The 27587-nt window shown below is 44.6% G+C and overlaps 1 protein-coding gene across 1 annotated transcript; it reads left to right on the forward strand.

Moving 5' to 3' along the window:
- On the forward strand, positions 1 to 27211 carry LOC134459926 (glycogen synthase kinase-3 beta-like). The gene is made up of 11 exons (XM_063212430.1): positions 1 to 905; positions 13787 to 13980; positions 17438 to 17521; positions 18849 to 18959; positions 19330 to 19460; positions 20425 to 20531; positions 21344 to 21441; positions 21594 to 21689; positions 21855 to 22041; positions 22374 to 22466; positions 23007 to 27211. The coding sequence occupies exons 1-11, from the start codon at positions 818 to 820 to the stop codon at positions 23069 to 23071; spliced, it is 1254 nt and encodes a 417-aa protein (XP_063068500.1). The 5' UTR covers positions 1 to 817; the 3' UTR covers positions 23072 to 27211.
- Positions 27212 to 27587: the final 376 nt, after the last annotated feature.

Consider the following 27587-nt stretch of genomic DNA (forward strand, 5'->3'; position numbering starts at 1 on the left):
AGCCAGGCAGAGAAGGGAAGGACTCCTTGTCGGGGAGCCCATCCGTTGGATTCTACCCGAAAACAAAACGCCGATTTTCTTTCCTGTCGCGTTTATCAGACCTAACGGACTTCATCAGCTGGGAAATTGTTTTAAAGTGTGTTTTATATTATTTTTTATCCGCTGCGTGTTTTGGTCAGATTGAATAGATTTGGTGTTAGCCGCTAGCTGTGGCTAATGCAGCTTTTCCAGTTACCCAGTGCCAGTAGCCGTGGTCAGACAGTGTGGTACGGTTCGGTTTATGAACGATTTGTCACTGGAACAAAGTTCGTAAAAGGGACTAGCACTGACTGAGATTAGTGTCTGTCAGTTCAAGTTCTGCGATTTTAAATACAACCCAGCTTCTTGCTGTAACCAACCAGCTAGCTAGATCCACCACCTAGCTAGGCAAGGCAGCGCGGTTGTTAGCTGGCTAATAGCTATCAGTTGCGAGTGATTTCAGTTGTGACATTTCTGTAACGCATCCCTGCTGTGCCATCAAATCCTTATTGCTTTTTAAAAGAGAACACGGTTTCAGTTTGTGTAGATACTGGCAGGTTTTCAGTTTTGTCGTTTTAGAAAGGTGGCAGCAGTGGGGTAAACTCATATTAGCTTACGTTTAGAGGGCAGAGTTGTGAGTAGGGGGAATCAGAGGGGAACAACTGGATTTCGGAGTACGACAAAGCTGCTCCTTTGGACTTTGGTACAAGTATCCCACACGGAGAGTGGACATCGCGCTTGCTTTAAACGGGTTCAGCACATTTCAAATATCCGAGGGAGTTACGGGAGTCGGAGAAGCATGTCGGGCCGACCCAGAACCACCTCGTTCGCCGAGAGCTGTAAGCCAGCGCCGCAGCCATCCGCCTTCGGAAGCGTGAAAGTCAGCAGTAAGTGTACTCTTCCATGGGTGTAATTTTTAAGTGTGGGTGTTGGGGACATGTCCATACCACATTTGAGATGAACCTATTGCCACCCAACTCTTTTTACCCAAGCCAAACCTACACCTTTATACTCATCAGATGTCTGTGAATGTTATTGTGCCGTTACGAATTAACCTGACAGCTAAACTGCTGTTTGTCACAGCTCAATTTCTGTCTGTGTAGTTAGACAGATGTAGCTGTCAAAATACTACTGTCTTTGTCATTTCTTTTACGTAAGCTAATCATGTCATCATCATCAGATGCAATTTTGCTGATGTCAAGTTCTACTGCAATGCAACCATGTGCATTATGTCACCATCAAATTGCAAAGCAAAGGTTTATTGCTAAGCAATAGCCAGGACACTTTTATGATCGAGTCTCCTCTCTGTTGCGATGTCTTGTACTGTGTGGACCTAGTCCTACTAGCATGAGTGTACTTTTGGGTCCGAATGGCGAGGACATGTCTTGACTATACCACTTCTAAGATGCACCTTACCTAGCTTGTCCCCTCCCCACCACTTTCTCACAACTACACATCAATGCAAAAATGGCATACCCTTACAATTTGCCTGCCATTGTAATGCCCACACCGCTTTCCAAGGCAAATCTATGTCTTTGCCTACTAGGATTGTGCTTTCGCATTCTCACTCCCCTGTCTTCCCTCTGTCAGCACAGCAGAGCAGAAGTGTTGGAGTGTCTGTCTGGCGGTGTCATGGGGTTTTCTCACCCCGGCCTGTATTAGCCAGTCTAGAACTGTACTCCACTCCAGAGGGATGTACTAAGAAGCTGGTTCAGGACTAAACCAGGTTAAGTTAAGAGGTAAATCATCTGATAGAAGAGCCTGGAGTCCATCAGAGTAGAAGCATGGGGCTGTCTGATGGTCACAGGGTTTTCCCACCCCTGCCCGTATAAGCCCAGCCTGTCTGTCTAGCCTCAACTCCAGAGGACAGAGGAGAATATTCAGAAAATGAGGACTCCAGGCTCTTCTATTAGATGATTTACCTCTTCACTTAACCTGGTTTACTCCTAAACCAGCTTCTTAGTATAGTCCCCAGAAGCGTGGCACTGTCTGGTGGTGTCACAGGGGTTTCCCACCCCTACCCAGCCTGTCTGTCTATCCCCCACTCCAGACGGGTGTCCAGGCTCCAGGCTCTAGCCTCTTCTATTAGATGATTTACCTCTTAACTTATGCTGGTTTACTCCTAAACCAGCTTCTTAGAATAGGCCCCAGAAGCGTGGCACTGTCTTGTGGTCACAGGGTTTCCCCCCCCCTACCCCTACCCGGCCCATATTAGCCCCAGAAGCGTGGCACTGTCTGGTGCTGTCCCAGGGTTTTCCCTTACCCCTACCCGGCCCGTATCTGTCTGTCTGTCTGTCCGCCACTCCAGTGCCGCTGACCACACAAAGAAAGAGGAAACTGGAGCTCGTTGTCTCTCAATGTGACTAATGTCTTTGGTTGGCAGGCAGTCTCCCACTCTCTCTCTCTCTCTCTCTCTCTCTCTCTCTCTCTCTCTCTCTGTCTCGCTCTCTCTCTCTCACAGCAAGCAGTGTAGTGCATCTAAGTCCCCTTAGATCAGCAAAGATTTTGTCCCTGGAGTCATGATTACAGACTGGCAGTCTCTTCTCTCTCTCTCTCTCTCTCTCTCTCTCTCTCTCTCTCTCTCTCTCTCTCTCTCTCTCTCTCTTTTCTCTCCTCTCTCTCTCTCTCTCTCTCTCTCTCTCTCTCTCTCTCTCTCTCTCTCTCTTCAATTACCTCTTTATCAGTCTAGTCATCAGCTGACTCATAACGTGCTCATATCCTAGATGCCATCCCTTTAAATAATGGGAGTGGCCTGCCACCACGTCTAATGAAACGTCAGAGGTGTGTGTGTGTGTGTGTGTGTGTGTGTGTGTGTGTGAGAGGGAACTGCCTTGTACATCTTGGGTGTAGGTGTGTCTGGTGGTCCGATGTCTTGTGTTTGTGTTAATCACAAGGTAAGGGGAATTTCAGTTTGGTTTTGAGGAGAGACAGAGATAGACAGAGAGTGAATGGAGGAGAGAGAACATGCTAGCACTGTATGACAGTATGTATGACAGCTTGAGCTGGCTTTGCCCCAGGGCAGACTCTTGACATGATGTTTAGTTTAGTTAAGTGTGTGTGTGTTTGTGTGTGTGTGTACTCGTTATTTACTCTGTATTAAAACAAAACAAGAAAAAAAAGAAAACTAACCCCTCTTTGCAGCTGCACTTGTTGTTCTGTATATCTCCTGTGCACTTTGTATTTGCTTGTGATGTTGGCTTGATTATGTCCTCTTTTGAAAGTCGCTTTGGTTATAAAGCGTCTGCCAAATGCAATGTAATGTAATGTAATATGACATGCAACTCCTCTTCTCCTTCCTTCCCTCCCTCCTTCCTTCTATCCGTCTTTCCTTCTGCTCCTGTCTCAGTAGTGGAAGAGCCTGAGATCACATGTTTCCCTCATGCTACTGTTTTGGTGCCGTATTATGATGTACACACTACACTAGGGCTGCACAATTAATCGAAAATCGTGATAAATTAGTGAAATCGAAGTCGAAATTTTAATCGTGATTTAATCGTGGCAATAGTGACCTACCTTTGAGAGCGTCCTTGAAGCCAGAACATATTGACAGGCTGGTGTTTCTGGCCAGAAATCTGTGACGTATCCAATCTTTTTGTATAATGGAAGTAAGTTGATGAATGTAAGTTGATTCATCAATAAACCAAGAACAGCCCGTCAGTCAAGTCACGTCTCTGATGCCTCCTAAACAGGGCTTTCATCACTAGCCAAAATGGCTAGTACTGTAGATGTAAATCTTAGTAGCCAAACACATACTCACTATTGGGTTAAAGTGGCTACTAAGTAGGGCTGTGCAATATACTGTATTTATATCGCGATATCAATATTCATCATATATCGTGATATCAATATCAAAATTCATATATCGTAATATTTTGTCATTTGCAACGCTACGGTGCAGTATGGCAGCCAAGGGATTAAGAAAAACGCAGGGGTGATACATCAGAACTAGCTCTATGTCGAGAAAAATAGACGCCTCTCGAGTCTCGCGCTCTCCTCAAGTCTACATTCACGCAGACTTACTAGACATTATGCTACTAGAGAGCACTAGAAACTAGAAAGCCATTTTGCTTGCTACTCCACTACGATAATAGTGGCGGGGGTTGGGAATTTCGTATATATCGCTTAAAATATCGTGATATTGATTTTTTCCAATATCGAGCAGCCCTACTACTACGTTTAGGGATGCACGATGTGAAAAATTTCGGCCGATACCGATATCCGATATTGATATTGCGGTTTTGGCCGATAACCGATATTAACCGATACCGATGTTTTTCTTTCTTTTTAAAAAAAAGAGATGACAATGATGCAAACAAACTGAATTTTTGAATGTCGTCTTATCTCCAAAAACACTTTTTAACTCCCTGTGATAATTAGATAAGAAATAGAGACAAAATAGAAGACAAACAGTGGAAGTCATAGTCAAGTCCATTCTTTTAGATCCCTAACATATAAAAAAAAACATCGGCGTTAACATCGGCCCAGTTTTACCCATCAGACCGATGTCCGATGTGTTGAATATTGGCAGATATCGGCCGATACCGATACATCTGGCCGATACATCGTGCATCCCTAACTAAGTTGTTTTTTTGTACCAGCCAAACTGAAATATTACCAGCGTTTTGCAGGCTGGCTGCTGTTCATGTAGAGCCCTGCACCTTAGCCAGGCCATGCCCTCCTAGCGATGCCACTTCAGCATTGCTACTAGTCAGGCCAGGGGCAATGCAAGTACTTTCTGAGCTCCCAAAGAAACGGGAACTCCTCCCACTTTTCCGTGAAGCAAACAACCATTAGCAAACCAAGGGAGGTGGGTCTACCATGCAGTTTGGGAAATGTTAATTGGTATGCTCTTGGTCAGACCAAGTCTCGAAGAGATTTAAAAGTCGATGATAATCAGGCTACCTGCACCTAGCCCCCTGCCTGCCACATTCTGCAGGAAACAGTTGAGTTGCATTCTCTGCTGCCTGTGTCCTCCCATGGCCTCCCATGGGCTCCACTGTGAATCAGCCACTGCAGCCTTGGCAATGTGACTGTGCCTCCAACTAGGGACCTGCTGTGCTGTGCTGTGCTGTGCTGTGATGATGGTGAAAGATCAGATACAATCTTGGGGACAGATTATGACCTGAGCGGCCTTTTTTGCGTACTGTAGTTGGGCTGTCTCTAGAGCAGTGTTTCCTAACTTTTTTTTCATTTTGCTATATGATGAGTACCCCCCTCACTCATGCTCTATATCTGCTCCTCCATCCTAATGTGACCACATGCTAGGGGTGGGCGATATGGCAAAAATGTTGTATCACGATTTTTTAACATGAAATCACGATATCGATTTTTTATCACGATCTTCCATCCAAAAAATAAAAACAACAAAAAACAACTTTCATATACTTGCAATTTGTAATTTGCAGTCAATAAAATGTTAACACACTGATGATACTCTCATAAAGTGTACAAGTGGAATACAATAATGTAAAGAATAAAGTGAAGACAACAACACAAGTGAGAAAACGTCACTCTGATGTAGGCCTGGGCAAAAAATCGATGTGATTTTTAAATCGAGTGTGAACGTCAAATCGATTTGGTTTTTGAGAAATCGCGTTATACGATTATTATTTTTTTTAATCCTCCGTCCCTACGCAGTTTACGTATCCAAGCGCACAGCGCACGCATTGCATTACGTTCGCCAAGACCCCTGGAGACGTAGGCCTACCTATTGCATTCTCTGTGTCTCCTCCCCCTTTACATGCACAAACAGACGTGGTGAGTGAAATAGTTAGACAGAAATATAGTGAAACAGGTGAAGAATACAGGCTCCTGTTCAAAAAAGGTGACACTACCTCCTAGTTTTGCCAATGATGAATACCAAACAATACCACTTTGTAAATTGTGAATGACAATGTTGTCGTCGTAACGTAAGCTAGCAGCCGGACTACAATATTGTTTCAATATTTGAAACGAAAACATATCGCGGAGAAAATGCTAAACAAACTACTCTACCCCTACCACAAGAGTGGAGCAAGGTGGAAAGCAATCACGGATGCAATTAGCCCTACCTACTACGGATATGTTTCAAATTTATTCGGCGGAGAAGAGAGGTGTTCAATATATGCTTAAAGTTTTGGATGCGCTCCTCGCCTGTATAATCTTAACCAACATATGTGAGTTGAAAGGAATCTCTCTCCCTCCCTCTCGCTCACACACACACACACCCAAGCACACGGAGCACTCAGTCTCTCGCGCGCTCTCTCCCCCCTCTCTCTAAATCCCTACCCGGACGCGACTAGTTCAATGAGGAGACTTGTGATAAAGTAATAATAACCGCGTCTGAACGCGCCATGTCAGTAAAGATAACGGCAATATCGGTAAACTTCGCAGAGAGTTTTACCACCTGTGAAGCAATCCGGATAAATTACCCGCTGTAAAACTAGTTCTAATCATGTGCGAATGCGACCCTATGATGTCTGCATGAAACGCGATAATCTACGTTACCGTCTTGAAGTAAGCATTGTTTTAGTCAGGGTGTTGCTCCAAAATGTTTTCGCTGTGTTAACGCAGCAGTGTTCAGATGCATCGACATGAGTTCAGACGCATTAATATGGGCTCTGATGGGTTAGGAAACCAGCAGACAATTGCTAAATTTGTTAATCTGGGACAAGAGCCTCCATGCATCTGTAATATTAGCCTAATGCTTAAAAATCATTAATATATTGTGGGGATGGATGGCACGTGACGACAAATCTCAACAGTGCCTGAGGGTTTACCCCTCACATTTTTTGTTCCTTCTCTGAGATGTTTCAATGTAATCCCAACTGGTCATTTCTATTAGCAATGTTCTGAGATAAAATTACATTAGGCTATTTTGGCCTGGAGTTCCCAAACTTTACTATGAGCCCTCCACATACAGGTAGATTCCAGCCAAGCCCCCCCTGACATGGGAAGTGCCACACTATTTTTTCTGTGCACCCAGTTTCCCACCTTGATACAGTTTGTGTATTCCAAATACCATTCATGTGAAAGCATAATACATAAATATTGTAAAGAACAAAATGATTCCACTGGGATTTAAGCCTATTTTTGGTTTATTTTGGCTACTTAGGTTAGTCAATTAATTCAATTATTCATTTAATTTTGCTACATTTTCCGTGCCAACCTGCCACGGCCCCCCTGGCATTCTCTCACGGCCCCCCAGGCGTCCCCAGCCCCCACTTTGAAAACCCCTGCTATAGGCTACCCCATGTCCATATAAACTGGTCCAGTCCGAGTAGGCTTCACTCACACACACCAGAGGCATCGGCACACAAACAGAGCCTCCTTCTCTCTCTCTCTCTCTCTCTCTCACACACACACACACACACACACACACACACACACACACACACACACACACACACACACACACACACACACACACACACAACCACGTAGGGGCCTAGAGAACTCGACATGAGGTTTTTGTTTTTTTTTTGAGGGGGGGAGGGGGGGGGGTATTGAATCGAATCGTGAATCGTGAATCGAGTTTTTCTATGAAAAAATCTAGATTTTTTTTTGAGGGTGAATCGCCCAGCCCGATAATAAACATCCGCACTGCAAGACGATCTATACGATTTCTCCACTTTGGCAGATTCGAGACGATATTTTACTCAATATCGCGATTCACGATATAATATCGTCATATCGCCCACCCCTACTACATGCCATATATTTGGTAGCTAGTGATAAATTTTTCCACGTACTCTCTGCAGTGTGCTCGCGTACCCCTAGTGGTACACGTACCCCTGGTTGGGAAACACTGCTCTAGAGTAACTGTGTCTTGGTCTATGACCGCTTTTTGGAGACTCAATCCCCACAGCTAATGCATAAATGAATGAGTAACTTAATTGTTGAATTATATACTGCAGTGCTTCTTAGATGATCCACTAAAACAAATCACTTAACCTACAGATTGTGGCAATAGCTATGGTTACAACACCCTGACGTGTGTTACTACTAAAAACGTCATTGACACTTCTGCTTTCTGTGAGTCTTGCTGCAATACAGTAGTATTCTGCTCTGAATCAGCTCCTGACGTAGCCACATGGGCTGAATCAGTGGTTTTCAAAGTGGGGCCCTAGGACCCCTGGGGGGCCGCAAGGGGATGCCAGGGGGGCCACGGAAGGCTGGCAGGAAAAGTATAGCTAAATAAAATGACTAATTTTAGTAAATTGGACACCTTACAGTAAGTAGCCAAATTAAACAAAAATCAAGCTTAACAATCCCTGTTGAATCATTGTCTACTTCAGCGGTTCTTAACCTTTTTTTTGTTAAAGCAGAACTTACCTGTGCCCAAGACAAGTTGCGCACCCCCAATTGAAGCGTCTACACGTATACATGCTAAAAAAAATATGTTAGTGATTAATTACAATGATTCTTGCTTGAGACATTAATCAATGCCTTTACATGGGGACCAAAACATGTTTTAATCTGGGTTTTTTTTTTTGGCCTATATTAGAGGTGCACCAAAATGAAAATTTCGGGCCGAAACTGAAACCGAATAATAATTAATCACTTGGCCGAAAACCGAAACCGAATATTACAATTCAGTCAAAAGTGATCAAAAAGTAGGTTTTTCACTATGTTTAAATATTGCTGAAATCTACGGTTTACAATAAATGTTTTGACATGTTTTTGAAAGAAAATAAATGTGTATTTGGAGTCTTCAAATGTTCGAGTAGAACAGAAGTGAAATTAGTTTAATGCCCATTTTCAATTCATTTTCTATTCTGCTCAATTGGCTTTCGGCCAAAAACCGAAAGTGTCTTTTCTTGCGTTTTCGGCCAAATATTTTCTGCGGCCAAATTTCCGGTGCACCTCTGCTAATAATAATGTTTGCTTGCAGAATTTTGGTCACAACCTAAACACAAACAAAATTCTGCGCACCCCCTGAAATCCCTGCCGCACCCCCAGGGGGTGCCCGCACCCCAGGTTAAGAACCACTGGTCTACTTCATCATATGCTATGCTTTCTGTAGTACTTGAATGGGTTTAGGATTGCATCCACTTCATTAGATTGTGAAAACGGGTGCATGGAAAAAGTAGTGGGGTACAGCTCATGTCAGGAGGGCCTTGGCTGGAATCTACTGGTATACGTGGGGGCTTGTCAGGGGAAAGTTTGGGAACCCCTGGGCTAAACGACTGTACCTCCAAGGGGCTGCTGTGATGACGGTGTAAGATCAGATAGAATCGTGGTGTCAGATTATGACGTGAGCGGTCCTGTTGTGTATAGTAGTTGCCATGGAGATGAGCTGCAGGGGACAAACTCTCTGGTCTGGTGTGAGTGTGACTTCCTGTTGCGTTGGTGTCCTGAGTGACGTCTACAGTTGCTATCTCTCTCTGCTGCTCGTGTCTTTCCTCAATGGCTTTCTATGGCTCTGATCTGGCCTCAGTCTCTCGTGTAACTTACGCCGGGGATAGCCAGGCTGTGCCCTCCTAGTGACGCAACACTTTCAGTGTTGCAACTAGTCAGGTCAAGAGCAATGCAAGTACTTTCTGAGTTCCCGAAAATACGGGAACTCCTCACACTTTGTCGGTAAGCAAACAAATAGAAGTAAAATAAGGGAGGGGGGGTCAACCATGAAGTTTGGGAAATGTTGATTGTTATTATGCCCTTGGTCAGTCAGACTAAGTCTCGAAGAGACGTGAACGTCGATGATAATCAGGCTACCCTGTTTCAACCTCCTGTCTCTCTTCAATGGCAGCAGTGGTGTAGTCTACGTAGAACGCAGGTATACGGAGTATACCCACTTCTAAATTTCAGGGATTTCAGTATACCCACTTAAAATTGATTGATCCATTGTTTTGAATAGCACAAATATATACAGTATACCCACTTCAAAAAATGCTCAAATATACAGTATACCCACCATAAAAAGTAGACCACCTCTGAATGGCAGTGTACAGCGGCAGGGCTATGAACAGGAATCAGGCATCAGCTGATGTAGCCAAGGCCCTAACTGTGTCTGTGCCCTGCAGGACCAAAGCTATGTGACTGTGACCTCAATGATTTGCTATGATGTTTATTAAACTGAGGGGTGTAACGCGCTCAACTCAAACAAAGCGAACAACTGGGTGCTCATTCCTCGAGAATATATGAATTAAATAAAGAGCAGGACAGCACTCCAAGTTTTGTGGTTTATTGCCCGGCGTCAGACGTTTCAGGGTTAACCTTCTTCAGTGTCGGGACTTCTTCAGTATTCTCTGATGTTTGTTGTCATAGTTCTGTTCCCTGCCCTGCAGCTCGTCTCTATCTGGTGTGACTTCCTGTTGCGTTGGTGTCCTGAGTGACGTCTACAGTTGCTATCTATCTCTGCTGCTCGTGTCTTTCCTCAATGGGGCACCTAAGTCACGCCCTCTACTTCCTGGTTCATGGGGCAGGGGAAGTCAAAAAAGAATTACTGGGCTTGAAAAGTAGTGTTTTTTTGACACCAATCCAAACCTTGAACCTCCGCCTTTGCACCACAAATCCAAAAATCACTCATTTTAATGCCCAGTATTCATTTGTTGACTCCCTCTGCCCCATGAACCAGGAAGTAGAGGGCGTGACTTAGGTGCCCCACTTTCTATGGCTCTGATCTGGCCTCAGTCACTTGTGTACTGTAACCAGGGCAGGAATTTTGTGAGGGCCATGAGGGAAAAAAGTATCTGCCATAAGGCCACAGTGGCCTCTATGCCCTTTCTGACGCCTAATTGATTGAAATGCATGAAATTGCATCTAAGAAGCACATTTTTTCTTAGGGGAGGACCCCGAAACCCCCTGGCCAAAAACAGGTCCTCCTTTTTGCTGGCATGAACATGGTCACACTACCCTTCACACTGTCTTGTATTTTGCACTTCATTTGCTCTGAATTATACCCAGTCAGCCTGATACTATATTTATTTATATTTCAATTTGACTGCTAGATTTTTTTTTTAAATTTATGGCCTTGGTGCCCTGGCTTTTGGCCTTTGTGCCCTTAAAAAATTGACAACTCAAAAGGGCAAGTGGCCTTGCCCCTAAAATTACGAAATTCCAGGCCTGACTGTAACCTATGCTATTTGGCTGGACCATCAATGTGATGGGGTTAACTTAATGAGATGACCTCTCTATCTGTTCCCCACATTACTTTACTGCTGTACTCTGTACTGAGCCCTCACTCTGTACCTGCTTGAATCTCCTCCTTGTAAGTCGCTTTGGTCAAAAGCGTTTGCTAAATGTAATGTAATGTAATGTAATGTAATGTAATGTAATGTAATGTAATGTTACAGACTAAATTGCTGTCTACAGTTTCTATTAGTTCCTGATGCAATCAGGGAGCTAAATAACAGGGATTGACACCAAATACCGTAAAGTGTAATTGAATCAAGTAGCCAAGTCTACCTGGGGTGGCGGTGTGTGAGTGAGAGATCAGCTGATGAAGGCCCTGGTGTGCATCTGAGGAGGAAGGTTGAGGCATGACTCATCATCTGGAATGGATCTGCTACGTAGCTGTCAGCTGAATAGACGAGACTACACACTGTACACTGTACACAGCAGCAGAACAATGGAATGACCAGCTCAGGGAGGCTCTAAAGATGGGCATCCCATCCTTTATTGTCCATATGAAGAGGAGCAGTCCAATCAGAAGCCGAGTCTAGCTATCTGTGGCGTCACCGTACTAGGTGGAAAAAAAGCTACCTGGGGTGGCGGTGTGTGAGTAAGAGATCAGCTGATCACGGGGCCCTGGTGTGCATCTGAGCAGGAAGGTTTACTTCTGAACCAGCCTCTTAGTATATAGGCCCCAGCTGATGAGGGCCCTGGTGTGCACGTGAGGAGGAAGGTTGAGGCATGACTCATCATCTGGAATGGATCTGGTATGTAAGCTTACGTAGCGGTCTGCTGAATAGACTACACACCGTACACAGCACACAGCAACAGAACAATGGAGAGAGCAGAGCTCAGGGAGGCTCTATAGATGGGCATCCTCTAGTGTCCAATATGGAGGGAAACCGTCTACTCCAGTCCATAGCATGAGTCATCTCAATGAGTCATCTGGAGATGGGGCCATCCTTTAGTTTCCATAGGATTTGAGCGAATTAATATTGTGCAAATGAGCTGTGATGTGGTTCACCAATGGGAATGTAGCTTGCATTCTGCTTATAACCCATTCTAGCCTAAGCCCTTTTTGGGAAAGGGTGTCCTTTGCCTATTAAATCCTAAATATCTCAACCTCCGAAGCACATACAAACACGAAATAAGTTGCATTTAAAAACTAGGACCCTCGTTTTGCATAAGAATGTGTTCATTCAGCTCTAACATACCCAAAACACCCTCAAATCTCAAGAACCTGAATGCATTGTATGTGTCTGAGTGTCTGTGGGCTACAATGGGTTAATGGACCAGTTCAGTCAATTTCAACATGCTGTTGTAATGCTCACACTACCCTGGACTCGTCAGTGACTGAGATTTATTTTCCTTCTTCTTCAGCCTTTTCCGAGATCCTGGTCATTGTAATGGGCGCAGCGCTTTGTTTACATTAAAAAAAAAACATTTTATTTATTCCCAAAACCGTCCAAAAGAATATGCAACATCAGCAGACAATTAACAAACAGCAGTACCTTTTGGGAAAATATTTGTAGGCCTATGTTATTTTTTTTTTTTTAATGTAAAGTAAACAATCACTGCCCCCATTAATTAGAATAGCTAAGATCTCGGAAAGGGCTGAGCCGAAAAATGTGGCGTCACCGGGTACTGACAAGTCAAGGGTAGTGTGAGCTATACAACAGCATATTGAAATTGACTGAAGTGGTCCTTTAATGGACATGCTCTATCGCTTCTATTGCTCTTGCTGCACAGTCCCGATATTCTCTTTTGCTTACTATTGTCACTGCCGGTGTATTCGCCTGTTAAGAGTACTTCTACCTCCACTTTATACATCTGGTGAGTGTAGCCACTCCAGGTCCATTGAGGACATTCCTCTGGTGTGACCTCACTGACTCTTCCTCTTCCTCTGCTCCTCTCTTCCTCTCTCTCTCTCTATTCCTCTCTCCCTCTCCTTCTCCCTCCCTCTCCTCCCATCTTGTTCTCCTCCCCCTCTTGTTCTCCTTCTTCCTCTCCCGCTCTTCCTCTGTTCTTCTCTTCCTCTCTTCCTCTCTCTCTCTTCCTATATGAGCTTCAGAGGGAGCAAGAGGATGAATGAATGGTCTAAGGAATGCCATGATGACTCGTACTCTGGCATTTCCAGTGTGTAACTGTGTGTGTGTGTGTGTGCGTGCGTGCGTGCGTGTGTGTACGGTTTGACTCACTCCCAAGGAATGAGTCATTCAATCAAGCCGTGACTTGATCTTTGCCACCAGGAGTCAGGAATGCTTTATCTGTATCCACCATCTGATCAGCAGATATTGTTTTAACTTTCTCCCCCCTGCTGACGTTCCACTCCTGTCTCTCTTGCTCTCGCTCTCTCTCTCTCTCTCTCTCTCTCTCTCTCTCTCTCTCGCTCTCTCGCGCTCCAGAGTTCTAGACTATCCCTCTGTGACTTCCTCTCAATCTGCTTTCTAGCTGAACCACAAGCTGTATCTTGTGTGATGTTTTACACAATTTCAAGTTGAGTGTGTAATTGTAAAGTGATATGATTCATTTTTCCCTTTCTTTGTCCCCCCTCTCTTCCTCAGGAGATAAAGATGGCACTAAGGTGATGTCCGTGGGTCCAGAATATGTAATGTCATAGTAATAATAATAATATATAATTTCTATTGCTCTTCTCTCCTCGCTCTCTCCTCAGGAGACAAAGATGGCAGTAAGGTGACGTCCGTAGTGGCCACCCCAGGCCAGGGTCCCGACCGCAACCAGGAGGTCAGCTACCAGGACATCAAGGTCATAGGGAACGGGTCATTCGGGGTCGTCTACCAGGCCAAACTCTGCGACTCAGGAGAGATGGTCGCTATCAAGAAAGTCCTTCAGGACAAGAGATTTAAGGTGAGGATGAAGAGTGTGTGTGTCTCTCTGTGTGTGTCTATGTGTGTGTGTGTCTGTGTGTGTGTGTGTCTCTGTGTGTGTGTGTGTGTGTCTCTGTGTCTGTGAAACCGTTTGACTCTGGGGAGTTGGTGGCTATCAAGAAAGTCCCTCAGGATAAAAAAAAGGTGTGTGTGTGCGTGCGCGCGCGGGTGCGTTCCTTTTTCCTCTTTTCGTTTTATTGTATTGAGCGCTGTATGACCAAAAAAAGAAATGCAGCAGCATGGGTTTAGCTTTATTTCAAAGGCAGTATAGTTGTAGCTTTGTGTCCGTATATGGTGCAACAGCACAGTAGCACTGTTGTTCAGTACCAGATGTTGCTGCCTCAAGGCCTTTTTGTAGTCAGCAAAATTACATCAAAACAGTTTTTATGCAGTTTGTGCAGTGTACTGGTACATCAAAAACAAGTGTAACATCCAAGGCTTTCAGGCTTTATTGCAAAGTTAGATTTGATGGAAGCTAGAGGATCTGCATTCCCCAGTGGTGAGGTAGTCACATGTCGCGTGTATCTTGACCTACACACTGTAACCTTTTTTCATGCAGTAGAGTGAAACACACTTTCCTTATATAGTATATGACCTCTGCATATGAAGAAACTGACAATAAAGTTGACATGACTTGAAAGACTCACGGTAAAAATATTTAGCGCTAATTGAACACTTGGAAAGTCGATTAACATGTTCTAGAGCGTATTTGGCCCCAGACTACTCTCCAAGTGTTATATTAGCACTGCATTTCTACTGTGTTCAATGGCGTGCATGTCACCAATGTGTCTGTGAAGATTCTCATTTATCCAGGTCATTGTTCCTCAAAGGGGTTGTAGCAAAGAAGGTGGATCTAACAAGAAGCGTCATTTTGTTTCTTTTCCGGTATCCACTTTATGTCCGTTGAACTCCCCTTTAGGAGACCTTCGGAGTTCTGAGGTTGAGAATCAATGAAGTCCCCTTAGCGCTGTAGATGGCGGTAGCGCACGTCTTGCGCAAACACCTCAAAAAGAGAAGAAGTAGTAGGGGACAACGCCCCCTTAGGAGACCCAACTTGAACACACGCTTTTGCATTGAGTGGGCGTGTTTTGCGTTATCTTGGTTTGATTCAGTATTTTTGGTTGTAGGCCTTCTGTAGTTGTTGCAGGCCTTTTTGTAGTTTTTAGGCCTTTTGGAGCTTGACAATTCTGATGGCTATTAGTCTTGAAAAAGTCTTAGTCCTCCAGGTAGTCTACATAACTTGGTGTTATTGCCTAATAATGCTACTGGGGTGGTTGTGCCTCAGATGATAGAGGAGCCGTTTGGCCACCAGAAGGTTGCAGGTTCCAGCCCCGCTCTGCCTGAACCCATCGATGTGTCCTTGAGCACGATACTTATGCCGTGTCCAGACCAAGAGCGAACTACGCTGCCTGGTAGCGTGGGTAGCAGAAGAAGTTTCGCCTTGAATTCCCTGTATTCGCTCCAGACGCAGCATTGACATGTTTGATTCAGCTAATCACATAACGGCTCTGGCTTGACAGCCTGGGACATTCGGAGATATGAACGTTCCGATTGGTTTTCGCCGAACAGCGTCAGAGCGAATTCGCCTGCGATTAGATTTAGTTTAATCTTCAAAATTCGCTCTGGTCGCGCAAGAAGCTTCGCTCCTGGCGAATTCGCTTTGGTAGTGCAGGTCGCGTGCTCTCCATAGAGAAATAATGACTTCCATCGCTTCGTCTGCTCCGTTCGCTCTTGGTCTGTACACGGCATTAACCTTGATCCTGGTGACCCTGCATGGCAGCCACTGTCACTGGTGTGTGAGTGTGAGTGTGATTCGGTGAATGTGAGGCATACAATGTAAAGTGCCTTTGAGTGCTCGAAGGAGTGGAAAGGCACTATATAAATGCACTCCATTCACCATTTACTTGCAGTCAAGATTATGAATGGGCTCTAATTAGCCAACACATGATGAGGTCATCAGGCGGGGGTGAATCATGCCGGCCGAGAGAGCTTGTGTGGGCTCGTGTGATTGATGTCATATCCTGTGAAGCCTGCTGGGGAAATGCAGGAAGGAGAAAAGGACTCATAGTCGATGCAATGAGTGCATCTTAATATGGGACCTTGCCTCCTCCACTTGCCTCCTCCACTCGCTTCTCGTCATGATGACATCACTGACAACAGCATTATATTTCAATATCTTGCAAAAGCTCATTTTCTCGTTTGCAATTGGGATGGTGAATGAAAAACAGTCCCCCAAAAGTTGTTGTGGCGAAGCTGACAGCTGGGAAACTTTATCGTTTTCTCCACGGAGGAGGGGCCAGGAGGCGGGACGAGGAGACAAGCACAAGTGGAGGAGGCAAGGTCACATATTGGGATGCACCCAATACAGTAATACAGACACTGATGATGGGCTTGAGTCTTGAAACGTTTGTATCCCATTGGGAAAATCCCACTTTGTCTTCGGCTTTTATCTTTATTTTCCTTTCATTTTATTTTACTTTCCTTTTCCTTTTTTTTATTCCTGTATTACTCTTGCGGAAACACGAACCAAGCAAAACTCTGCAAAAAAAACTCAAGTGCAGACGCCACCTTTACCTAAGCCTGCTGTTGTGCCATGGGTCGCCTTTCAAATTGCCTCCCTCTCTCCATAGGCACGTCTGTAGAGAAATGGGTTTCATGGAAAGATTAATTTACCATCTCCCTTTTATTCAAAAGTGAAGCGTGTATTATTTATGCAATGCACAGCGAAATATTAAGGTCTAACTTGCTTCATTTAATTACGTTTTAGTTTTGCTACTTACAGCTAAATGAAAAGCCAAGTGCTCAGAATGGAAGAGAAGTATATGAAGTGTTGCATCAGACCAATTCAGAATTTTTAATACAGAAATGTCTGCCTTCTGAAAGTATGTTCCGGCCTATGCCCTCAGTACTGGTTTGAGCCTGCATTTTTTTAAATGTTTTGCTCCGCTTGTCTTTCCACAAATGTAAAATAAATTGCCTTACAATTCCACCATTGCCATACATTAGGGCTGCACAATATATCACATTCAGCATTAGTGTCATACCCAATATTACCTAAAACAAAAACATGGATTAACTGCTGTGAAACTTTTGACTGCCCTGGATTTCTATAATATATATTGTGGTTTGTTTTTCTGAGGGAGCTGGATGCCATTCCCCATAGTATATTCAGCTCACTCTTTCAGCATGTCAGCCTGCACTCGAAACCCCCAAAATTACATGTCAACAGTGTATATGAAAGGACATGTTTATTCATTGCTAGTGAAGTCATTAATGTTATTCAAGCTCGGACAGAAGTCTCTGCCATGTTGGTTGCTGACCGTTAAGAAATTAACGCATGGAATGTGTGTGTGTATATGGCATTGCGGAAAGTAGAAAACCAGCGCTTGTCGAGACATTCAGGAATGTTTGTGTTTTGTTCCTCTCCTGTCCTGCAGAATCGAGAGCTTCAGATCATGCGTAAGCTGGACCACTGCAACGTCGTCCGCCTGCGATTCTTTTTCTACTCCAGTGGAGACAAGGTAAACCAGTGCAGTCAACACTCCTCTCCCACCGCCATCACCTCCTCTCCCACCGCCATCACCTCCTCTCCCACCGCCATCACCTCCTCTCCCACCTCCATAATCTCCTCTCCCACCTCCATCACCTCCTCTCCCACCGCCATCACCTCCTCTCCCACCGCCATCACCTCCTCTCCCACCGCCATCACCTCCTCTCCCACCGCCATCACCTCCTCTCCCACCTCCATCACCTCCTCTCCCACCGCCATCACAGTCTCTCTGTCTCTCTCTCAAACAAACACAGACACAGGAACACATACACACACCCCCATGCCTACCCTTGCCTAGTGCCTACCTTTCTCTCTCCCTGGTGCCTACTTTCTCTCTCGCGCACTCTCGCTCTCACACACACAGTCTCACTCTCACTCACACACATAGTCTCACACACACACGTGCGTGCCCTTGCCTAGTGCCTACCTTTGCCTCAGTGCTGCCTGTTGCCAATGGTGGCAGTAAGAAAGTAAGTGGTAAGTGTGTACCTGGGGGTTCCAGATCTGGCACCAGCCATCAGGAGAGAGCCAATCAGCAGCCACGCTGCTGCCGGCCAGCCAATGGGATGCTCCAATTTAGCTGCTGCTGTTGTGAGGCAGGCAGGAGAGTGAGTCAGCGTCTGAAGGCTGAGGGCTGAGACTGGGACTCGCGCTGAGGTGTAATGCTGGGGGGGGAAGTAGTGGGTGTAAATAGTAATCGTAATCAATATGTATCAATCAGGGGTGGAATTTAACATTTTTCCCGACCAGTCACTGTGGCCGGTAGATTTTAAAAATCTACCAGTCACTAGCCATTTTTACCATTCAAAGCCACTGGTGGGTTGAAAAATGTACCTGTCGGCCTTGAAATGTACCCGTTCTTGGTGGGTGGACGGGTGCTTATCTCCAACCCTGCTATCAATGCATCAATCCTTCGGCCGACAATTGAATCAAATCATACTGTGGCACTCTCAAATCTCCTGCTCGATACCCTAGCTGTTAATTCTGAAACATAATAGACATGGAAAAGTATTTGGGGTATTCTTAAGTATCGAAGATAATCGAATCGCTGCCTTAAGAAATCGATATCGAAACGTATCGTCATGCAGGCTGTGATTTACACCCCTACTGTCTGATGAGCATGCTGCCTTAAAATAAGAGAAACAGGAGCTCGGTGTGCGGACTTCAGTTTTCAATTTTCATGGTACGGGATTCGAACCTGCAACCTTTAACCTGTTGTATCCTGTTGTTGTTGTCTCCTGTGTAGAAAGACGAGGTGTATCTGAACCTATATCCTGTTGTTGTTGTCTCCTGTATAGAAAGACGAGGTGTACCTGAACCTGGTGTTGGACTACGTGCCAGAGACGGTGTACCGAGTGGCCCGACACTACAGCCGAGCACGCCAGATGCTGCCCATGATCTACGTCAAGGTGAACACCAACACTCCTGTTTTCCTCTCTGCTATCATGGCTATGATGGAAAGATATTAAAGTCAATTGGCAGCATTTGTTACATTTAACATTTCACCATTTGGTATGTTGGTAACGTGCTCTACATTAGAAAATATAGTCATAATGACTTTGGAAAGTCTTGACTGCCTACAAAGGTGCAGAGAGAGATTTGATATAAATGGGTCTCATCAGACATTCCCGTACAGATTTTACTGTGTTTTTGTCTTTGCGATGTAGTTCATGATCAGATTGCAGTCCCACGGGTGTATTTTCGTCCTTGTTGTGATACAATTCATATGTCTGATTCATTTTCTTTCTCTTCTGTCTGTATCTCTGTCTGTGTGTGTAGTTGTACATGTACCAGCTGTTCCGCAGTCTGGCCTACATCCACTCCTATGGCATCTGCCACCGTGACATCAAGCCCCAGAACCTGTTGCTGGACCCAGAGTCCGCCGTCCTCAAACTCTGCGACTTTGGCAGGTCTGTCTGTCTGTCTGTCTATCTGTCTGTGTGTGTGTCTGTGTGTGTGTGTCTGTGTGTGTGTGTGTGTGTGTGTGTCTGTGTGTCTGTCTGTCTATCTGTCTGTGTGTGTGTCTGTGTGTGTGTGTCTGTGTGTGTGTGTCTGTGTGTCTGTGTGTTGATCTGTGTCTGTAGCTCATTCTGCATGTTTGTCTGTGTCTGTTCATCTGTGTCTGTAGCTCTACAAAGGCATAGTGCAGTAACTACGCCAACATTGAACCCGAGAGAAAGCCCTCAGTGTTGGTAATACCAGCTTGGTATCAGTGTTAATTTTGTCAGCTTTTTTTGATTTAGTCGTAGTCTTAGTCACAATGGCGAAAATCAATTTTAGTCTTAGTCATATTTTAGTCATTGCCTTCCTAATTTAGTCTTAGTCTTTGTCTAAATGACGAAAATCAATTTTAGTCTTAGTCAATTTTTAGTCATTTTAGTCATTTTAGTCAACACTGTACATAATAGAACTTCTCCACACACTCCTTCTCTTTTTAACATATATCATTGACTGTACAGAATAAACCTTCTCAGCACACTGCTTCTCTTTTTAACATTGTCACACTGTGCAGAATGAAACTTCTTCACACACTGGTTCTCTTTTTCTCTATTTTACCAGTGTTAATTCAGTCAGCTTTTTAAAATTTAGTCTTAGTCTTAGTCACAATGACGAAAATCTATTTTAGTCTTAGTCATATTTTAGTCATTGCCTTCCCAATTTAGTCTTAGTCTTAGTCTAAATGACGAAAATCAAAAAAGGGCTTTGACGAAATATTTTAGTCATAGTCATGGTTGACGAAATTAACACTGCTTGGTATAAGGTTGGATATTGTAGTTACTGCAAATTTGGGATAGCAATGTCTCTATCTGCTAAGAATGACAGTATGGTGATGTTGCTAATGTCTGCTGATGTTCGCTGTGTTGTGTCCTGCAGTGCTAAGCAGCTGGTCCGCGGGGAGCCCAACGTCTCCTACATCTGCTCCCGCTACTACAGAGCACCCGAGCTCATCTTCGGAGCTACCGACTACACTTCCAGCATAGGTAAGCTACCGCTAATGCTAGCATGACTATACTTCCAACATAGGTAAGGTACCGCTAATGCTAACCTGACTATATCTCCAGCATAGGTAAGATACCGCTAATGCTAATCTGACTAGACTTCCAGCATAGGTAAGATACCGCTAATGCTAACCTGACTACACCTCCAGCATAGGTAAGCTACCGCTAATGCTAGCATGACTACACTTCCAGCATAGGCAAGCTACCGCTAATTCTAACCTGACTACATCTGCAGCATAGGTAAGATACCGCTAATGCTAGCATGACTACACTTCCAGCATAGGTAAGATACCGCTAATGCTAGCATGACTACACTTCCAACATAGGTAAAATACCGCTAATGCTAACCTGACTACACCTCCAGCATAGGTAAGCTACCGCTAATGCTAGCATGATTACACTTCCAGCATAGGTAAGCTACCGCTAATGCTTGCATGACTACACTTCCATCATAGATATGCTACCGCTAATGCTAATCTGACTACACATGCAGCATAGGTAATCTGACTATGCTAAGGCCAACCTGACCTCACCAGAGATTCTAGGAGTATTCACTCTGACCTCACCCTCAGCATAGATTAGGTAATGCTAATGCTAACCTGGCTGCACCTCCAGCATAGGTAAACTACCGTTAATGCTAACCCAAGTAACTCTCCAGCATAGGTAAGGTAATGCGAAGTATTGATGATATCAACCTGATATTAATCTCTCTCTGTCTCTCTCTGTCTCTGTGTCTCTCTCTCTCTCTCTCTCTCTCTCTCTCTCTCTCTCTCTCTCTCTCTCTCTCTCTCTAGACGTGTGGTCAGCAGGGTGTGTGCTTGCTGAGCTGTTGCTAGGGCAGCCCATCTTCCCTGGAGACAGTGGAGTGGACCAGTTGGTGGAGATCATCAAGGTACAGTTTGTATACACCGTTTTGCTATGAAACTCTTAATTTCTAGTTTACACAGGGTCTGCCCTAATGCACATGCATGGTCTACGTATGTTAGGTTCTGGGCACGCCCAGTAGAGGTGTATGTACTCATCAGTGTTCTCTGCGTATGTTAGGTTCTGGGCACGCCCAGTAGAGAGCAGATCCGAGAGATGAATCCGAACTACACAGAGTTCAAGTTCCCCCAGATCAAAGCACACCCATGGACTAAGGTACACACACACACACAGGTCTCTCTCTCTCTCTCTCTCTCTCTCTCTCTCTCTCTCTCTCTCTCTCTCTCGCTCTCGCTCTCGCTCTCGCTCTCGCTCTCGCTCTCGCTCTCGCTCTCGCTCGCTCTACTGTAGTAATGTAATGTCATGTTGTGTGTGTTTTAGGTCTTCCGTCCGCGTACGCCCCCGGAGGCGATAGCGTTGTGTTCTCGTCTGCTGGAGTACCCCCCCTCCAACCGCTTCTCGCCCCTGGAGGCCTGTGCCCACTCCTTCTTCGACGAGCTGCGCGACCCCAACCTCAAGCTGCCCAACGGCAGACAACACCCACCGCTCTTCAACTTTACTACGCAGGGTAGGGGAAACACACACACACACACACACACACACACACACACACACACACACACACACACACACACACACACACACACACACACACAATCCATCCGTCCCTAATGTTATTTGTTGATGTTTACTAGTTTACTCGTGTAGAGTTGTCCAGTAATCCGTCTCTAATTTGTGTTGTTGTGTTGATGTTTACTTGTTTACTCTGTGTAGAGTTGTCCTGTAAAAACGTCCCTAATTTATGATTTGTGTTGTTGTTTACTTGTGTACTCTGTGTAGAGTTGTCCAGTAATCCGTCTCTAATGTTATTTGCGTTGTTTATTTATTTACTCCGTGTAGAGTTGTCCAGTAACCCGTCCCTGGCGTCCATCTTGATTCCGGCCCATGCCCGCTCCGGAGCCGTCTCCAGCCCCTCCGGACCCACAAACGCAGGTCAGTAGTAGGGATGTAATCCATATGTATCGATGCATCGATCCTACGGCTGAAGATCAGATCGAATCGTATCGTATCGTATCGTATCGTGGGCCATTCTTGAGTATCGATTGAATCGATAATAATTGAATCGCTGCCTTAAGAAATTGATATGGAATTGTATCGTCATGGACACTGATTTACACCCCTAGTCAGTAGTAGTAATAGTAATAACTCAAGCAGGTCAGTAGCACATTTACATTACAGATTCACCATTGCAGGTTATGTTACGATCTCTGCCATCTCTGAGTCATTTTCAGGGCTATTATTACTGTGTTATGTGCATGTGTGTGTGTGCTCTTTCTCACATGAACCCCCAGACCATTCTCGCCATACGACAGCCTCCAGAGCTCGTGTGTGGGAATGTGTATGTGTATTTGGAAAGCGCTTTGAGTCAACTACATAGTTGTGATGCTGCGCTATATAAATACATGTTGTATTGTGTTGTATTATTGTAACTCATCTCTTGTATTGCTCTATGTCTCGTCTCTTCCTGATTAGACCCCAGCAGTGGAGAGCACGTCCAGAACCCCAGTGCCGCCTCCTCAGCCAATCCCTCCTCCTGAAGCACCCACAAGCCCCGCCCAGCACCCCAGCAGTAGCCAATAGCACGCTGACCTGGTTTTAACCTACGCCCACCCCCGTTGGCTTGTTCCATGGAGGCCGAGGCAATTCAGCTCTTTGCTCTCTTTCGAAACCAAGCGGGAAAACCAAGCAAGCAAAAGAAGAAAGAAAGAAAAATAACTTTTCAAGGAAATATAATTACATCAAGATTCATCTTCAATCCCAACCTCCCGTCGCTCTCCCTTCTTACACACACACACACACACACACACACACACACACACACACACACACACACACACACACACACACACACACACACACACACACACACACACACACACACACACACACACACACCTACCTTCACCCACGTCCCCCCCTCCCCCAACTCTGTGACGCTGGGTTGATTTTAACTGCTGTTATTCCACTCATGACTTGGTTTCGTTATTCTTTGTCATTATTATTATTATTGTTGTTGTTGTTATTATTTATTTGTACAAAATGGACATCAGAGATTTCATGGAAAGCTGCTCGTGTCTCCATATAGCCATGGAGAGTCTGACTTTATTTGGTGTAGTGAACACAAAAGAAGAAGAAGAAGAAGAAAAAGAAAGAAAAGAAAAGGAAAAAAAGCATCACACGTTTAAAAAACTGGACACTGTCTGCTACAGTGATTGCATGGAAGAGAAAAAAAACCCTTGTGAAGAACGTGTTGATGGCTGATGATGCGCCGGTTCACTTTTTACCTCTTGATGTCTTTGTTTTATTTTATTTGGGAAGTGGTGAGAAGCCTAGTGGCTTGGCTGTAAAGTATGTGAGTTGGGCTGCAAGCGCCTGCCTGGCTTCCCTAGTGGACTGGACAAGTGCCATAGAGTGTCCTCTTACGCCCTCTTGTGGCCAGAGGGCTGCAATGCACCCTCACTTCCATTTAAAGCTCTGCTCGATCTGCAGTCGATGTTTGCCACTGTTTAGCTCTGCAAGAAAGGAAGACCTCAACAGACTGGTCGACATCAGACTGGACTTAGCAGACGCTAAAGGAAACTTGAGTTGTTGTTTTTTCTCTCGTTGTTGTTGTTAATGGCAGTTGAAATCACTTCCTGTTAGTTTTGTTGTGTATTATTGTGTTATTTGGCACAGTAGAACGTGCTGGATCGGGGGCCTATACTAAGAAGCTGGTTCAGGAGTAAAGCAGGTTAAGTTAAGACGTAAAACATCTAATAGAAGCGCCTGGAGTCCTGATATTCTTAAGAACATGAGGACTGCCAGCTCTTCTTAGATGATATTTTAAGGAGGAGTAAGGAATTTCTAGAGGTTCTTCTAGAATTTTACTGGAACACTCTACAGCTCCCATAGACGTCTGTGTTAAAAATCTCCCAAAGACATTATGACCTCATAATGAGAACTCAAAATTTGAGCAAAATTCTAATCACATATTTGTGATGGTACTCCTCAAAGGGTTAATAGAAGAACCGGGTGTCCTCATGCTCTCAAGAAAATTAGGACTCCAGTCTCTTATATTAGATGATTTACCTCTCAACCTAACCTGTGGTGAATTTCTCAAAACCAAAGTTGCTTACTGCATTAGCTACTTTGTTGTTTTCAATGCATTTTCCCATTGTCTACTACCGAAGTTGCTAACAGGCTAACAACTTCTCTTTTGAGAAACTCACCCCTGGTTTACTCCTGAACCAGCTTCTTAGTATAGTACACCCCCAAGATCTAGCAAGCAGGAAACTGACCATGGAATGTCTCTTCTTAATTTATCTTTTTATTTTTTGTTGTCGTCGTCGTTGCTTTTAAAGACCACTTTATAGTCTTCCCTCCACCACCACTACTGCTGCTGCTCTGCCCCCCCCCAGCCACACGCAGATGGAAAGCCACAACCTACACTTATTTAAACTGCTCCGTCAAACCGAAGTGTGTGTGTGTGTGTGTGTACATGTGCGCAGTTGTGTGTGCGCGTGTTTGTCTGTGAGAGAGAAATGTGTATAGACATGTGTGTCTGTCCGTTCGTCCGTCCGTCCGTCCGTCCGTCCATTAGTCCGTCTGTGTATTTGTGTACTTTTTGCAAGTCTGCATGCATTGCTCATGTGCTCTGTCTTAACAAGCAGACCCCTTATGGAAGGGGGGACATATAAAAAGATAGGAGGAGGAGAAATCAGGGCTGAAGTATAAGCACTAGGCCTACACCCCGACACAGTCATCACAATGCAATGGTATCATTAGTAGAATAGACAGACACAGACAGCACCACCACACAAGTCTGGAGTGCCTTTTAACACACACTCACGCACACCCGTACTCATGCAAGCACAGTTAGTTTTTTTCTTTGTTTGTTTTTTAATGTTCAGTCAGTGGTGCTTAGATGAGACATTGGCTCTCGCTTTGTCGCTGTACTCTGATTGGTCCAGTAGTGTGGAAGTGTGACATCACTGCAGTGTCCGTCTGTTCAGCAGTGTTGGCCACAGTTTTAAAAAAAAATGAAGGTGAAAACGGTCCACTTGGAGTGGGTCTTACAGTATGGCAAAGGAGTCAGTGGTAGTAAACTCTTAAAATATGGGTCTTTGTTGTTTTGCTTTTGGATTAAAACAAAGGCCCAAGGCTCTTCCATGTGGAAATTGGCCACTGGACACGTGTACTAGCTTCCAGCTGGACCTACTGTAAGGGCTTCGTAAACATTGAAGCAAATGATGGGTTACACTTAACTTGATGCTGCCATCATTTTACTTCAGTGTCATAACGGTGTCGTGACAGTCATTAACATTATGCCAAGGTCAAAAACATGTTATAGTCATGAAAAATTGGCATTGTTTTGACTGTCTTTACTGTACCACAACTGATTGTCACTTAATGACAACAATCATAAAATGTTTGACATTGACATAATGTTTGTAACACGTCCATGACTGTGTTATGACACTATTATGACACTGTTATGTCATCTGTCTAACGGCAGCGTCATGTCAAGTGTTCCCCAATGATTTAGTGGCAGTAGATGTGGAGTGCTTTAGTGCCAAAGGGTAGCATGGCTCAAGCAGATTTGCCCTTTGGATTGCGTGTGTACTTGTATATACAGTATGAGTTTGTGTGTGTACGCGTGTCTGTGTGTGTGTATGTGTCTGGAAAGTGTGTAAAGGTGTGCTTGCTGTTATATTGGTACCCAATCATACAATGAGGATGTTCAGTTTGCACATATGATATCTACGCAGAACAGAACAGTACAGTACAGTACAGAAGCTTGAACATCTACCATGCGACTCTAGTCTACGCTTTAGGTGCGACCACTGTTATTTCTCAAAGCGAAGTTTTTTAGCCTTGCTAGTGCAAGTAGCGCCCATTTTTCGCAGGAGTATCCGATTATAAATGACACTTAGAACTAGTTACTGGATACTCTGTGTAATCCGTGTAAAATGCCCATTACTCGCTCTAGAAAGGCTAGGATACTTCACTTTGAGAAATACCGCATGTTTCTGAAGCATCAGGGCTGTTGTCTGTTTTTGATACATCTTGTATTTACCTGCTGCTTAGGATACTTGAAGCGATATGGTACCATTCCTGCAAAATACACTATTTTTACACCTCCCCTTGAGTTGAGTAACTGAGTTTTACCTTCCTCCTGTAGTTCCAGAGGTTTCTTGAGTCTGGCCATACAAATTCTACCCACAAGCTAGCATTTATCATTGGATCTTATGGGACCAGCTAACAGTTAGCTGGACCCTTAGGAGTCAATGATGGTTGCTAGTCTTGAACTAGAGGAAACATCCCCTGACAGAGAGAACGACTGGAAGAACATTAAAGAAGAAAGGTAAAGTTCAATCATTTGAGGTGTAAAAATTAGCTTATTTCCACAAATGGTACCGTATCGCTTTAAGCAGTAGGCCTACCCCACTCCTACTTGAAATGCCCCCCTCTACCACCACCACCACCCTAAAACTCAAAACAGGGCTGTTTGGTTCCTCACGAAGAGAGGAACTTCTGATATAACCATGCACAGTTGTTGTTGTTGTTTTTTTTCTCTGTTACAAATGCATCTATGTAAATACATTGTGTTCTGGTTCCATGTGCCACTTGGTTCCTTCTGAGCAGTAGGTTTATGGTACTGCATTCAAATAAAAGTGTAGGATAGCTTGGGAACACTACCTGCCCTCTGTGTCTGTCTCTCTTCCTCTCTAATAGGGCTTTCAGGCTGACCAGGGGGTCGTTTCTCGACAGTGCCTTTGCTAACGACGTTAGCCATTTTGTTCGTTCTTAAGACCAACGTTGTAACCAAGGTCTTGAGTTGGTCTTAAGTTGTTCTTAAGTTGTTCTTAAGTTGTTCTTAAGTTGGTCTTGCGTCTAAAGACCAACTGAAGACCAACTTAAGACCAACTTAAGACCAACTCAAGAGCAACTTACGACCAACTCAAGACCGACTTAAGACGGTTAGCAAAGGCAAGAATCGAGAAACGGACTCCAGAACGGAGCCGGAGCCGGTGCCGGTGCCCGCACCAGTTGCGTTACTAAAGTGCTTATATG

The sequence above is a fragment of the Engraulis encrasicolus genome, chromosome 12, assembly GCF_034702125.1.
Source record: "Engraulis encrasicolus isolate BLACKSEA-1 chromosome 12, IST_EnEncr_1.0, whole genome shotgun sequence".
Classification (NCBI taxonomy): domain Eukaryota; kingdom Metazoa; phylum Chordata; class Actinopteri; order Clupeiformes; family Engraulidae; genus Engraulis; species Engraulis encrasicolus.

Excerpts from the sequence above, each read along its gene's own strand:
- LOC134459926 (XM_063212430.1), top strand. The coding sequence starts at position 818 with ATGTCGGGCCGACCCAGAACCACCTCGTTCGCCGAGAGCTGTAAGCCA. Across the intron at positions 17,522-18,848 it reads TCTACTCCAGTGGAGACAAG|AAAGACGAGGTGTACCTGAA; the intron begins GTAAACCAGTGC and ends TCTCCTGTATAG. Across the intron at positions 19,461-20,424 it reads AAACTCTGCGACTTTGGCAG|TGCTAAGCAGCTGGTCCGCG; the intron begins GTCTGTCTGTCT and ends TGTGTCCTGCAG.